Source organism: Carassius auratus, chromosome 9 (assembly GCF_003368295.1).
Source record: "Carassius auratus strain Wakin chromosome 9, ASM336829v1, whole genome shotgun sequence".
NCBI classification, from domain to species: domain Eukaryota; kingdom Metazoa; phylum Chordata; class Actinopteri; order Cypriniformes; family Cyprinidae; genus Carassius; species Carassius auratus.
The window spans coordinates 67,711-83,515 of NC_039251.1; the positions used below are offsets into that span (position 1 = coordinate 67,711).

A 15,805-nucleotide genomic window follows, 5' to 3' on the forward strand; every position below is an offset into this window, starting at 1 on the left:
AGTGATTCAGGACAATCTAAAAACACGGTTTGGAAAATGTATTCATGGTGTACTCGCTTATTATATAAATTTTTCTACATTTTGAACACACACAAAGTTACGGACTGCAGCTCTGATTGGTTGTTTTTTACCGGGAGCGGTCAGTAACTGCAAATGGCAATAGGACCACTGGGAGGAGCCAGAGGAGCTTGATTTTTTTTCAGATTATCTGTCTCATATTCTACTGTCAGGACATAATGACAGGTTTAACAAATATGTAAAAAATATATATTTACAAAAGTTACCTACTGCAGCTTTAAGGGCTAAATATTAAATTATTGGTGTCGCTTAAATCCTCGGGAAAACCGCAGACTTGGCAACACTGACTGCTTCACATTTGTCTGAAAAGGAAGACGGGAGCAGTAGCTCAATTTCATTTAAAAGGGACAAACACAAAAAACAGCATGTTTTGGCTCATACCCTAAAAGCGGCAATTTCAACAAGCTATAAAAAATGATCTGTGGTGTATTTTGAGATAAAACTTCATATATACACACTCTGGGGAAATCGGAGAACAATTTTAAATATTGTATCAATGCATTTTATGGAACCTTTAAGATTAGATTCCCTTAATATTCTCAGAACAAGATAAGAGTTCAGTTATGAAGGTGCATGTTTATGTTTATACAGAGGCCAGATGTTGTTAAAGTTTTGGATGAAGCTCTTGGGAAAGCAACAGAAAACCTCAGTCAACTTGATAAACTTCAAAAGGTACAATGAGAAACAGTACAGTAGTTTTATTATGTAGAAATATATGTTCATATGTAGTTTTTTAAAGAGATGTTTCTGTGAGGAAACAATGTTTTTATTAAAGGTTATGAGGAATATTAAATGATGGGTAGAGAAAGAAGCTGTCCATTTTGATTTCATGATTTCTTGATGCCTCGTCAACAGTAAATGTGAAATTGTTGTTTTGTGTTTGATTTAAGACTCTTTCCAGTGGTATTCATGCCCAACTGAGGAAAGAGAGAACTCGAATAATCAGAGAAATTGATGAAGCTGTTGACAAAGCAAAGAGTATTCTGCAGAAAAGGTATGTGGAAAGAATTTTTAGATAAACGAACTGATGAAATATTCTGTGGTGTCTTGTAGGTATCGTCAGACTTGGCAAATATTTTTGTCATTCATTTTGTGGAATTCGTAGACGGAGTATGTTGATGTCAAAATTGAGTGATGTGGATCTACTCTTCACGGATGGTCAAAATGAATGTAAGCGAATAGAAGAGAGGATAAAGGAGCTGAAAACAGCCATCCAGAAAGCTTGGCATGTTCGAAGGGTTCCTTCTCTGGAGACGTATTGCAACCTTGATAAGGTAATGCTGTAGCAGATTCCATACAGTGTTCAGCACAATGTTAAATGGTCTGTGTGGAGCAAACTTGGATAACATAAAAATGGCTCGGTTTATTAAGCTTACTTAAATTGTTTTAAACAGAGCTTAAAGTTCTGCGGCACTGTGCCGGACTTCCGGCATGCAGCGCTTGGCTGCGAAAAAGAATTATCCTACATTAAAAAAATAAATAAATCTTGTTTATCACTTTTGAGTCCATGAGTTAAAATAACTTAGTGTTATGATAATCAAAACAGGCCTGAGTTAGATGAAGCTTTGATCTCTGCAAACCACACTAAAACTTTAAAAATAAATAACTTATTGTCTCAAGTAAAAAAAAAACATAGATGTGAATCATTACCCTAAATTTTTTTAATTGGATGAATGAAACAATTCTTTTCGGTGTGCTACGGCAAGTGATTTTTAAATCAAATTAATTTTAAGGTAAAAAATTAATTTTTAGGTAAAATAAAAATAATCATCCTAATGCAGAACTTACATTTACTTCTGACTTTTCAAACGTGTATGCAAGTTCTACTTTACAAAAACAAAAACAAAACATTTCAGTTTAGTCAGTTTTGTTTCTAATCCAACACGTGAGAAGTTGAGCTGAACATCTCTTCATGGTCTACTCGTGTTCAGGGCACGGACCGGTACAGTATGCTCGTGCAGCTTTAGTGCGGGCAGGAAAGAGACCCTTATTTGTACGTCAGTACAACAACAGCTAATCGCTTCCTGCTATCTGTGACTCAGTAGTGATGGGAAGTTCGGATAATTTTACCAACTCTGATTTTTGAGTCATGTTCAGCAAAATGAACAAATCTTTTTTTTGAGTAATTTCTTTCATTTCGTTCATTTTAGCAAAATGTAATTAAAATGTTACGTGTTACTTCCCCACCACATCTAGTACTTACACATATGTTGATCACAATACAAACAGTACAAAATTAAAATGCTATAAGATACAGAAATTATTTATTCATTCTTTACCTGGGTCTTCAGTCTATGATTAGCTCACCTCATCTATTGTCTGAAAAGTCTTCGGGTTCAAGTCATTCCTTAATCACGTGACCCATACGCTAAACCATGCAGTCTTGAGCCGGAAAGAGAATTGATTAGTTCATCTCATGAGTCTTCGGGTCGAGTCATTCCTTAATCACGTAATAGAAACAAACGCTATTTCTGACATTTTTTGTCACTGTGTTTTTGTAACTGTTTCTTCAGAATATGTGTTGTGTTATTATTTTATAAATAAACCCTGTTATAAATAAAATAGATAAATTTGTCTTTTTGACTGTATATCAGTAAATAAACAGTAGGTTATATAATAATATAATAATACAAGTCTTCAATACAAAGTATTTATAGCCTAGTTTGTTAATTTTTTACCCAATTTTGAGTTTGCTGGTATAATAATTGCTTTTCTAGGCAAACTTGACATTTTGGTCTAATATATGTACAAGAAGATTGCTCAGAAAAGACATAATGACAAATTAAAAGCAAAAAACATTTTTAATCCTAAACAAGTACACTACAATTCTATAGTCTAATCTGAAGGGTGAACTCAAAAGACATAAATCATACAACAAGGTCATTTTTGAAGATTAGAATCCACTGTAAAAAAAAAAAAAAAAAAAATCTCTTGTTAATCAAAGTGATTTCGCCATCATATGGACAAAATTTAAAGCATAACCAATAATTAATAAAAAATAATAATAAGTACTATCCCCCGATTTATAAGGAAGGTTGTAAATTAACTAATTACTCTAGCCAATGCTGTCACGTCCAAGACAAAAGTGTGCAGACCACGAGCTCCCCGCGGCATTCACTTCACACCAGTGGGTCTTAATATAGAACATTCAAGCGTCAAGCGCAGGAGACTAAGATCAGAGCGCAGAAAAAAAGACTCGTCTCTGCACCAGATGAGGGGCACCCTCGTTGTCTGATATGTTCAGTGAAATTCTGCAAGAAAATGCCTCAAATAATAATAATACGTTGGCTATTTTGTTCTTAGACTACTATATATGTGACACACACACACACACACATATATATATACACATACACAAACACACACACACACACACACACACATATACATACATACATACATAATATCAGATTGTAGCCATATTTTGCTAGATTTTCTGCTAGATTTCTGCTTTAATTTGATTTAAATATATATATATATATATTTATGCCCTGGCCCTATTTAAATACACTCTCTCAAATATTTCTCAAATGTCAGGCAGATGACAAGCTCAACTGCTGAACAGCTAGATGGTTATCTGTCTGAAGTCCCCATCCCCAGAAGTGATAACCCGCTTTTGCTTACTGGAGAAGTAATGCACTTTCTTGTCCTACAGATAAAAATTTCAAATGCACTTCACCTAAATGCACTTTTTTATGATAGAACAGTTATATTTTTAAATTTTAAAACCTTTCTGCAGGCCAGTAGGCCTGTACATTATTATTTAATATACACATGAGTGGGATACATTTGTAGTTTGAATTTTATTTTATACTGTGCATTGTTGCACTGTGCTTAATAAATATTTGCATAATTTGTAATTATGTATTTTTGTTTTTTATAATTTATGTAATTGTAATTATCTTTGAAACTTTTATATTAATTTATGCAATTGTAATGTCTTTTTTAGTAAAGTTAGTACACAGTCATAGCAATAAATGCAATGGTACTAATAATTGGTAGGGGTGTGCCGGTTTCAGAATTGGTGATGACGGTTATGACGTGAGTCAAATGTGACGGTTCATAACATAACCGTCGGGGGAGGGGGGGGGGGCGGATAGCGTGTTTCATTTTGTTTCTATATTGTCTCGCCACCATGCTAGTGGATCTGCCGTAGAGTCAATTGGTTGATCTTGGAGATAGAGGGTTAACTCCGTTTCAGCGCGCGCTCTGATCGGTAAAGGGGCAGAGATTTCAGACCTCCGTTTATTAAGGAGATCTGTCACAAAACTCATCATCCGCGCCAAAGTTTTTTGAGCAAATTTCAAAGCCGCACCCGTCCGCCATCCGCTGATTGTTTTGCGGTCTATGCTTTGCTGATGCGAGCCGCAAAAAAAAAAAAAAAAAAAAAAAGCCATTGTCTGTTCTGGAAAGGATGCAGCAAAAATATTTAATGCTAGAGTATGAGGCATAGGCCTACGCTGAGTTTCATTTACAATGAGATGCGCTCTAGTTCACAGTGCAGTGCAAGTGAACGCGGCGCCCTGGTGCTTCCATGTCACGGTTATCATTGTCTGCTATATTTGCTTTTTATTTATTAAAATACATGCAATTGGTTGATGAAACATCTATTAAAATTAAGATAAAATTTGTTCAAAACGAAATTCGTTTTTAAGAAAGGTTTTCTACAAAGCAAAATTTAATGAAGTGGTAAATATCATGTCTGACGATTGACAAAACTTCATTAAGTGGTAAAAACCATGTCTCCCGATATATTGCGCATCTGATGATCCTATCTAAAAAATGAAAATAATTTTTGATAAAAAATGTTTGTAAAAAATATTTTAGTGACACGGTTTTGGCGGTTATAGAGTTCTAATGACGGTGTTCAACTATAACCGCCGGTCTCACGGTTATATACTAACCGTCACACCCCTAATAATTGGCATCATTTCTTTCGGTTTTTTTTTCGGTTTTCGGGTTCGGCCAAGAATTTTCATTTCGGTGCATCCCTAATAAATATATATACAAGCACTTTAATTCCTTAGCACCCCCATCCTTTACTCGTACTGCATAAAAAATGGTTCAATAACGTTAAATGTTACAGGGTCTGATTATTGCAAATGCAGTTCCCACTGTGTTCTGGTTAAATCATTTTTATTTACTTATTGCTAAGGTTTGCATATGGTGGTGTGTTCTTACTACCAACTACCAAAGTTTGATTGCATCATATAATATAATTCCTGTTAATAGTGTTCATCATCTGTTTGATTTACGTCTTTATTTGATTTTTCCGTACATTTGTGCCATATGTACATAAACTGACAGTCACCACTGATAAGCGACTAATAAATATTGTAGAATCTTAATTTTCTGTAAAGTTGCTTTGCAACTATTTGTATTGTAAAAAGCACTATACAAATAAACTTGAATTGTGTTCTTAATGTCAGCTTTCCTAAAAATATATCCTGTTCCTAAAATAAGAAATATCCCAATATATCGCCTTGCTGAGAGTAGCGCAACATCGTATTGCAACCCATGTATCATCAGATTCTTGGCAATACACAGCACTAGTAAAACTGCTTGATTTAAGGCCATCTGTTGCATAAAGTATTAATTAATTAATTAATTAATTATAAGTGATGTGACTGAACTTTACTGGAGTACCGAACTGTAGAGCTCTTCCAAACATCCCCATCACTGTAATCAGATGCTTTCTCACCACTGTCAGTTTTTGATGTGTTTTTGTTATTGATAGGAAAATGTGCAGTATATATTTACATATTCATCCAAATGCCACTCAGCAGCCTTGGGTTCGACTGTGTTTGCTTTGAACTGGTGCTCTGTCTTCTCTTGAATTGCATTGAATTGCATTGCATCATTGCACCACATTATAGCAAGCTCTTACATTAGGTCATATGAGATCAAATAACTACTTGACAACAGAAATATTTGTCGATAATGTCAGCCCTAATTGCATGTGCTGCTCCATCAGCAAGTGTCATGTATTTTCTCCTCAATTTTTGCTTGGTTTTACTTGTTTTCAGATTGTGGAGACACTACACATTCCCGTGGATGCTGAATCATATGACATGAGCTCTATGTCTCTGCATACAGGACTCCGGTAGGGGACAGTTGTACACAATTAGTATAAGAGCTCCAGAATTAATATTGTGACAAAAATGGATGCACACAGCTCTGTTTTTACATGCATACTATATTCTAAATTCACTCTAATTTTGTTTGTATTTATATATAGCTGCAGTCTTCAAATGGACAGTTTTGTTGACAGTTTGAGGAACTGTCTTAAAATTACAGATAACAGTGATGACTGGTAAGTGTTTAAACAATGTGCTCTTTTGAATTGAAACCTTGTGATCAGATTTTTGTGTTGATGTTATGATTATGACAGTATTTTAGAAGAAGTTAAAGTGGAGCCTTTTCAACACATTGTGAAAAATGGTGGTGTGGCGATCTGGGATAGCTCCAGTCAGTCTGTTAGAGGAAATGCAGACCCCATTCCCAAAAAGAAAAGCCCTTGCAGGCCAAGATTCATAGAGGAAACGTTGGACGATACAGACACCTCGGAGATACCTGAAACAGGTGCGTATGGAGGGTTGAAAAAAAAATTAATACTGATGTGAATAAGTTTTCTGCCTGTCTGAATGTTTTTTTTCTGAATATGTTCTTGTGTAATATGTTGAGCTCATGTGTTTTTAGCTCATAGTTCCCCAGGACCTGAACAAAGGCACAATGGGAGGCACAAAGAACTTAGAAGACCTTGCAAGCAGCATTTTGATAGGCCCTTAACTCCACAGACTAAACGTATGTGGCTTATTTGTAGGTTAATCTCCTGAATGAACTAAGACGACAGCTCCCTTGTGTTAATCAAGGTCACTTTCAGTTTTTTTTTTTTTTAGTGGTGCACTACGTTATGGTGACTCATATTGTGAACCCTGGAAATTTCTATGTACGCTATATGATGGAACAGAAAAACTGGCCTAAAGTTGACCAAAAAGGTCAACGAATTCTGCTCCGGAGACAGTAGCCTCTTCACGTTCAGTGATGAAATCAAGACAGGTATATGCATGTTGATGGTCTTTTATTTGACCGTGAAATTTCATCACTCATATCTATTAATTTATTTAATTATTGACAAACTAACATTTGGAAGTTTGGGTTCAGTAAGATTTTTTTGATTGTTAAAGGGGTCATATGATTTTGCTAAAAAGCACATTATTTTGTTTATTTGGTGTAATGGAATGCGTTTATGTGGTTTAAGGTTAAAAAAATCACATTATTTTCCACATACCATACATCAGGGGTCGGCAAGTAAGGCCCAATGCCAATTCTACCCCTTAGCCCTTCCCATTTCCCATACCCCTCCGTTTCGCATGTTCACGTGAAGGGGTAGGGGTGTCTCGATTGTCTTTTGGTTGGAGGGGAAGGGGAAGGGCCAGATAGCCCTTCAAACGAAGATTTTTCAGGACCACTTCAAAAGAAGGGGTATGAATTATCTCAGAAACATGGCTGCTACAGCGAACAAAAAGACACATAAATGTAAGCTTTTTTTTGGAATAAATAAAGATTTTAAGAAAAAGTAATCATTTGTTTTATGTTACATTCATATTAATGTTCATGTTACTCAAAAAATCGCTAATATTTGCTAACATCATATCATTACAGACTGTATGATAGTGCCACAGCATATGTCTGATCGGGGCGATAACTGTCAGTAAGCAGCTCATGAATACAGAACGATAATTAAAGGCTCTAATGCACACCAGCACACCAGTAAATGTGTGTATTGTAAGAGCTAGACGACGTATGATGACGTGTGACCGCATGGTAGTGGTGTCCCAATCCTTAGGGGAATATTTTCTCCCCTACCCCTTGACACTCTGTTTCAAGGGACATGGGGAAGGGAAAGGGGTATAAAATAGAATTGGGACAGGGCCAAAAACTATTTGCTACAAGATGTCGGGCCCCAACATAGTCAAAGGATAATTTGATAAATTAATTAATGAAAAATTAAACTAGAATTGCTTGTGACTGACTGTTACAGTGTATTTTGTTACTGGTAGTGAGATGTTACTCTCTTAAACTTTGTAGTTGGACAGTCATGAACAAAAAGCCATATTTGTGTGGTGGTGTCGGAGTTTTACACTGGATAAATTAATAAAGCAGAGTACTGTCACGTAACCAGGCAAGTAACTATCTTCATTCACCAACTTGCAAAACAGGCGGCCTTGCTAAAAGAAACCTTTATGGGAGATGTGACGTTAGATGGAGCGGAATTTTCTTATATGGGTCCTAAGGGCACTTCTCCCGGAAGAACGCGCGCTCCAGTATAGCAGAGCACAGACATTCACTGATCAGAGCGAGAGACCAAAATGTCACAAAAGAAGTGTGTTTTTGGTTGCCAGGGCAAGACAACCCTGCACAGATTACCAAAAGAGAAACAGCATTAAGGGACCAGTGGATGGAGTTTATTTTTACAGAGCATCAACGGAGTTGTGCAAGTGTTTTTGTTTGTTTCCTGCATTTCGAAGATGCTTGTTTTACAAACAAGGCCCAGTTTGACGCTGGATTTGTATGTCGTTTATTTATTAAGGATAATGCAGTCCCAACAAAAAAGGGTCACGATCGTGTGTTGGAACTGCATGCGGTGAGTAAAACTGCTTCAAATATCTCTGTGTTATTAACTTAGCTATCGGCGTGTAAGCACATCAAGTAAACAACATGCGATTTTGGCATGAAACTGGACTTTCCACATGTACACCTTAAAAAAAAAAAAAAAAAGACGACATAAAGTGGAACTTGTCATTTTCCAAAACAGCTAAGCAAATATATACAGTTTCAATACGTACTACATAGAGACGTCCTGCTGTAGTCGTTGCTGATGCTGCTCTTGTTAAATTTCAGCCTCTGGGTCTGATTCTGGATCATAAATATATGGCTGAATCTGACTGTTAGCTATGGTTTGTTTTGGATTATGTTTTTTTTCCTCACGGTAATGTCAGCTTCCACAGACGCTCTCAATGCAAAAGACTACTCGCGCTCGTGATTCTTTAGCTCCGCCCACACGTCACGCCTCCAGCCGCTCGTGTTTTTCCGGGAAAAAAACGGTACAGACTATCTTTCTCTTATAAATATAATAAAACTAAAGACTTTTTGGAGTTATGTAGGATGCAGTACTACTCTATAGGTACTCAAGATTAACAGGATATTGAGTAAAAATTAGCATTTCACCACCCCTTTAAACAAGTATTTTAATTCCGCTTTCCATATTGTGAATAATAAATGTTTATCATTTTAATTTGCTTGTTACACAGTGGAGCCTAACTTGTTTTAATAATTATAACATAGCCTACTTTTACACTTTTTGTATCCTCGCGTACTAGACTGCATAATTTATTAATTTTTTTATTGTTTGTTTGCTGGTATGCTATTACATTGTGCGCAGAGTGATGTTAACATTTTAAGATAGCTGGTGGGAGAAAATGACACCATCAAAGAGTTTAAGGAAGAATGCTGACAGCTAAAATGGGGCATACAAAGAAGAATAGAATAACCAACTATGCGTTCATCCTACCTAGTTTTGTCTATGCAAAGCCGGTGTGTTTTATCTGCAATGATGTTGTCGCTGTTTTCAAAGAATATAATATTAGATGGCACCACAAATTAAAAGCTTTTCAAATTAAAAGCTCAATACATCTCAAAATACAACTTTGCTGCAAAAAAGTTACTTTTACCATACTTTTTTTTTTTTTTTTTTTTTTTTTACCATACTTTTATTTTAAAATCATTAAAGATGAAGTGATTGTGAATAACTGTTGCTGGCATGACAAATCTATTTCAGAACCAGCCGCAATCAAAATAATCTGGCTGCGGGAGCCAACTGTTGCTGACTGCTGTACATTATTGTTTCTCCTCTATGCCCTGCCTTTGTGAACCGCGTTGATTTTACAAACCTCATTGGCCTAAAAAAGTAGGGTGTGCTCTGTTTGGCCAGCTATCCAGGGCATTGTGCTTGGCTGAATACCTCAAGTGAGTGATGGAAAGTTCTGCACCTTTACACTGTGATGCCGTGTTTCAGTGCGATGAGTAGGGATGGGTATCGTTAGGGTTTTAACGGTATTACTACTCTTACCGATACTGCTTAACGGTCCGGTACTTTAACGGTATTCTTATCGATACTTTGTGTTGTGTGTGGGTTTTTATTAAGAACAAGTTGAGAACAGAATTAACATTTCTTTATTTTTTTATGTAAAATTAATAATGGGCTTGTCTTGGACCAGAGGTGTTAGGAGGAGTTGGTTGGTTCATAGTAGCTGCAGCTTAAAAAAAAAAATCATTCTCATTTTTTCCAAAAGAAATCAACAGAATTTCTACGTAAGGTTAGCAAACCAAGGAGATTTTACATTTATTTTAAATGACGTGAAAAACGTTGATTCAACATGATTTTAGCATACATACCTGACGTAGATGGGGCAACAACCAGAGACGAGCTAGCTAGGCAGTCGATACACATTATGCACTTTTGAAAGATGTTTTGACAGATTGCTTGTGTTTCCGCCCTTACATGCAAATATTGTTTTGCACTTATGACAACGAGGGTTGTCACCATTAACTCTAGTGAAGTATAACCACACTTTGGAATGTTTTGCTCTCTCCGCCATCGTCACTCTTTGTAATAAGCGGGAGTTTTCGTACTGTTATGCGTGTACCGCGCTCGTTCTTGTTGTGTGTGTGTGTGTGTGTGTGTGACTGACAGACAGACAGCCTCCGCGGCGCGCATGCGAGTTCTTGCAGATCTCACAGACAAACCACTTAATAATATTGTAAAAATTAGAAATGTTTGGTGAGATAAAATGTGCACGATAACATTTAGCAAATCTCTTCGCCATCGTCACTCTTTATTATTAAGCAGGAGTTTACGTACAGTTAATGCATGTGCGTGCACTCGTTGTGGTGTGTGTGTGTGTGACTGACAGACAGCCTCGGCGGCGTGCATGATTTCACGCAGATCTCACGGACAAACGTCTTAATATGATCGCACATTAGAAATGTTTGGCGAGATTAAATGTGCACGACAACATTATTAAGCTAAAATACATAGTACATTATTTTTTTTCCTCCAGTACTGAAAGCAGAACCAATACCAGATCTTACTGATACTACGGTTTTTCATAATTTAGCCCCGGGGCCAGTCTAATACCGGGTTTCGGTACCCATCCCTAGCGACGAGACAAAACAGAATAAACCCATTATAAACGAGGCATTTGTTGCATCCAGTGGGGACATAATTACTGATTATAATGACTTGTACTATAATTTTACACATTGCATTGCATCACACTGCGTAAACATAAAACCATGTCTGCATTTGTGATAGGAGAAATGACAAAAAAAACAGCTCTTTACACTGCTCAATACTCACATTTGAATCATCAGTGGCAAATTCTATAAATATGAAAACGTACTTCCAGACTGTGAGTCAGAACAGCCATCATTGTATTCTTCTCTCCCAGGATCAGGAAACGCTTGTAACACTCCAAAGAGAAGGAAAACCATGAAATCGCATTATATTACCCCTTTAACATCATATGACCCCTTTAAACTCCTGTGCACATCATGGAAATAAATGAGCCGAAGTAAACCTAGAGGCAATGCTTTTTTTTTTTTTAAAGAAGATTAAAAGATAAACTTTGAGATGCAGCTGTCTGATTGTTTGTATCTTGTTGTTCATAGGCGATATGCTCTTTATCTATTGGAAGGAGGATATGTGGTGTAGAGTAACAGTGACTGAGCTCTTTCAAAAAGAGTGTTTCCAGAGTGTGAACAAATGCCTTGCAACAGAAGTCTCCCGTCTGTGTGTCTACTTCCAGGACTTTGGCTTCTCCAAGGGCATTTCGATTCCAAGGTGAGAAATAAATAGTGTATTCATATGTAAACACTTAAAAGGCAGAGATGATCTCTTTATTTCTTATTTATGTGCATAATTTTTTGCATGCTCATGTATCTCACGTAAATCTGCTCTTTTTATCTGACTGCAAATTCACTCATTCACAGTATGCATGTTTTCTCTTTGTGCATCTCCAGTGATGGAGATTTAAGCATCTTGAATGAGTGTCTGCGGAGACCTGATGCTTCAGCTCTGGCTCAAATGAATGGCTGGGCTCCTCTGGCCATCAAATGCTCCCTTAAAGATATTATTCCTGCAGACTTGGTATAAGTTGTGGAGATTTACTCTGTATTTACTGTATAAGTGTTGCAGCTGAGTGCACCAAAATACATTTTAAAAGTTCTGTATTTATTTAAAATAAATATTCAGGCATGTAGCTGCCATCTAGGGTTGCAAAAGTAATTTGTCTTTTTGATCTAGTTTTGTAAATATAGATAGATGTTATTATAGAATATAAAGAATTTTAGCATCACTAGATACAATCTATAACTGGCAAGACGTGTTTGTGTTTTTTATCAGCTGAGAGGGTGGAGTTCAGAGGCAGTTGACGAGATGAAGAGCCTGCTGGGAACTGAGGCTGTGGAGATGCAGGTGTTTGGGGAGGAAGGAGACGCACTGTTAGTGGATCTGAAGAAAACACCAATGGTGTCTCTGCGAGAGCACCTGGTGTTCATGGGGCAGGCCAGGTATGTAATTATCCTTACAGCACCTTTACTTTTAAAGCAGTATCTGCTGATATGATCACTGATACCGATCTTTTTAAAGCCGTACTTTTATCATGTAGAATTATTCATAGTAATACTCCAGTCAGGATTTTTAGACATTAATTCAGGGCGTGTGTAAATGTGTAAATTTCCCTTTTATAGGAGGTTTTTGAGAGAGGGGTGGAGGGGGGAGCATTTTTTTTTTTTTTTAAATCTTTCAAAAATATGTATTTATCTCAACTAAATGCTTGATCATGAAGTGCATTTTTGTTTTCACACTTGTGCAGTTGTTGCACAGTAGTTTACAAACAGCACAACAAAATGCAAACAGCAAAATATTTCAAACTACATTTCTTATTTCATCTTTTCTTTTGGATTTAAATCTTTATTACATACAATACTGCAGTTCATAAAGAACTTTGTTTTCCAACCTCCATCTATCATTGCTTTTTTCTTTTTTTCTTTTTTTTATCTAAAAGTGCTATTTTCCTTTAAAACAATCAGGTTTGTGTTCGGGTCGATTTGACCCCGAGAGAATTTTCTATCTCCCGAAAATGTTATTTAATGCTATCGCGTTGGACTAAGATTTACTGATTTTATTCACAGAGGGCATAACTGCTTCCACCAAAAAAAGGGAAAAAAATGTATTAAACCTGTGTGTCTTTAGTCGCTGGGGTATATTTGTAGCTATAGCCAAAAATACATTGTAGTTATTGCTTTTTCTTCCTCGCAAAAAATCATTAGGATAGTAAGTAAAGATCATGTTCCATAAAGATATTTCATAAATTTCCTTCTGTAAATATATCAAAACTTACATTTTGATTAGTAATATGCATTGCAAATAACTTCATTTGGACAAATTTAAAGACGATTTTTTCAATATTTAGATTTGTTTTGCACCCTCAGATTCCAGATTTTCAAATAGTTGTATCTCGGCCAAATATTGTCCTATCATAACAAACCATACACCAATGTATAACTTATTTATTCAGCTTTCAGATGATGTATAAATAAATATAAGTGCTGTTTATTAAACTTTATATTTATCAAAATATCCTGAAAAATAAAGTGCATCACAGGACTGACATTTGAGAGCACAGTTCTACAGATGGTGGCACCAGGAGCAGATTTGGTAGCGCTAGGGATGGTGTAAGGGGGTATTCAAAATAAAGATCAGGTACTTTAATAATAATAATTCTATATACTTTAATATATTATAGTACCTTATTTTAATATATACTATATTGTTATCATGATTATCATGAAATGCTGCTTTTTATTTTTTACAGGACAATAGTTTGTATTATTATAATATAAGGTATCTTTTAATGTGCTAAGATATATATTTTTAATAATAAGTGCTGGTGGCGTGGTCAGATTTTCCTTCTGTTTGTACTCTAGTCTAGCTGCTCACATGCCTGAAAAAGCTTATTGGTAAACCATCACACAAAACAGAATAAAACAAAATTAACATTTTGTTAACATTGACAGTGTTTGTAATATGACTTCTGTACAGATTCTACTCTCCTATAGTCGCCCCTGGCAGTGCACCCCTGCTCTTCTACCCATCAGTTCGCCCTGCACTCAATACTGAGGTCAAATCTATGGTTTCTCATGTGAACACACCGTCAGACTTCTATGTACAACTAGTGAGTAACAAAAACACATTTATTATAATGTCAAAATGAAATGAAATAATTAACTGAAAATGAGATTTACACATCCTTGGTGAGTGCAGGTTGAAAATATGGAGTACCTGCTGTTGCACTCAAAGCTCCAGGACTGTTACAGTCGTCCCCAGGCAAACAGTGAGTTCCAGATCTACTGCCCTTCTCTCTCACAGGCCTGCGTCGCTGGCTATGACCACGAATGGTGCAGGGTTCAAGTCATAGGTGAGTTCATGTGTGTACAACATATCAGATATGTAAACATGCAATAAAAGAAAGCCATTGTCACTTTGATACAGTGTTATAAAGGTTAAAAGGATTGCCTGTGTTTATATTTCAGGTTTCCCTGGTGGTAGGATGGTTGAGGTTCGGTATGTGGACTTTGGCTACAGAAAGACTCTCTCTGTGAAAGATCTGAGACAGATAAAGGATGAGTTCTTTGCTTTGCCAGAAATGGTAAGATTTAGGTTTACGTGTATACTTCGAGACTGTGATTGACCAAATTTTATATTGGTTTAAACGGAGAACAATATGAATGTAACCTACTTGACAACTGTTCCTACATCAATTTCACATTGATCTTAATAATACTTGCCAGTACACGGTAATTGTGCAGAGAAAATTACCCCACAGCACCACATACTACCACCAGTTAATGTAACCAGTTTGAAAGTGGATACTGTATCGGTGTGAAAATTATGATACTGTGGCAAGTCTGTCAAAGCATGTCTTAAAAACGCACCTCAATATCTGATAAATAACAAACTTAAAGAAGTCTGTCTATCCATTTGTTTTTAGGCCATGTGGTGCAGTCTGAATGATGTGGTCAGTCCACAGGAAACATGGAGTGATGAAGCCTGTGTTGTATTCAAGGATCTTGTGGAGCATAAACTTATCACTGTTGTCGCAAAAAGTAAGTTTATATGCATAAACTAGAGGATTTTCTCAAGTTCTTAAATCTGTATCCAACCCGAATTACTCAAATCTAAAAAATCTTAAAGAAAAACCTGACCCGAGACCGAACTGATTAAAAAAAGACACGAGTCTGACACGACAGCTATTAATTTTGAACCCGACTGGTCCCAAACGTAAATTGTCGTGTGTACAGCCTGCAGCCACACAGTCAGTCAGGAAAAATCTGTGTCCTGCAGACAGATTTGGCCACTTTTCCAGTACTTTGGTTTATTTCACACTTATTTAATTTATTATTAGGCTACTATATATTATTGCCTGCATGATGAATACAAGTTATTTCTGAGCTTGGCTTTCAATTGTGACCAGTGGATTTAATAAAATAAATGTGCCAGTTTGATGATAAAATAGGGTTGTTTGCAACCTGATCTTTGGCAAAAGGCTTCTGCTCACAAAAAAGAAAAGCCCTATATGAACAGGCAGCATAATGAAGTGAG

At 36.3% G+C, this 15,805-nt stretch overlaps 1 protein-coding gene across 1 annotated transcript in view; it reads left to right on the forward strand.

The window, feature by feature from the left end:
- LOC113108102 (RING finger protein 17-like) overlaps positions 1-15,805 on the forward strand; it is a 44,538-nt gene that overhangs the window by 4,491 nt on the left and 24,242 nt on the right. The window contains 16 exon segments of the mRNA XM_026270919.1: positions 670-750; positions 969-1,072; positions 1,184-1,352; positions 6,105-6,181; positions 6,317-6,391; positions 6,470-6,660; positions 6,778-6,882; positions 6,978-7,045; positions 7,047-7,137; positions 11,812-11,983; positions 12,163-12,289; positions 12,545-12,711; positions 14,246-14,378; positions 14,468-14,621; positions 14,737-14,852; positions 15,195-15,309. Coding sequence (XP_026126704.1) covers positions 670-750; positions 969-1,072; positions 1,184-1,352; positions 6,105-6,181; positions 6,317-6,391; positions 6,470-6,660; positions 6,778-6,882; positions 6,978-7,045; positions 7,047-7,137; positions 11,812-11,983; positions 12,163-12,289; positions 12,545-12,711; positions 14,246-14,378; positions 14,468-14,621; positions 14,737-14,852; positions 15,195-15,309 — 1,945 coding nt within the window.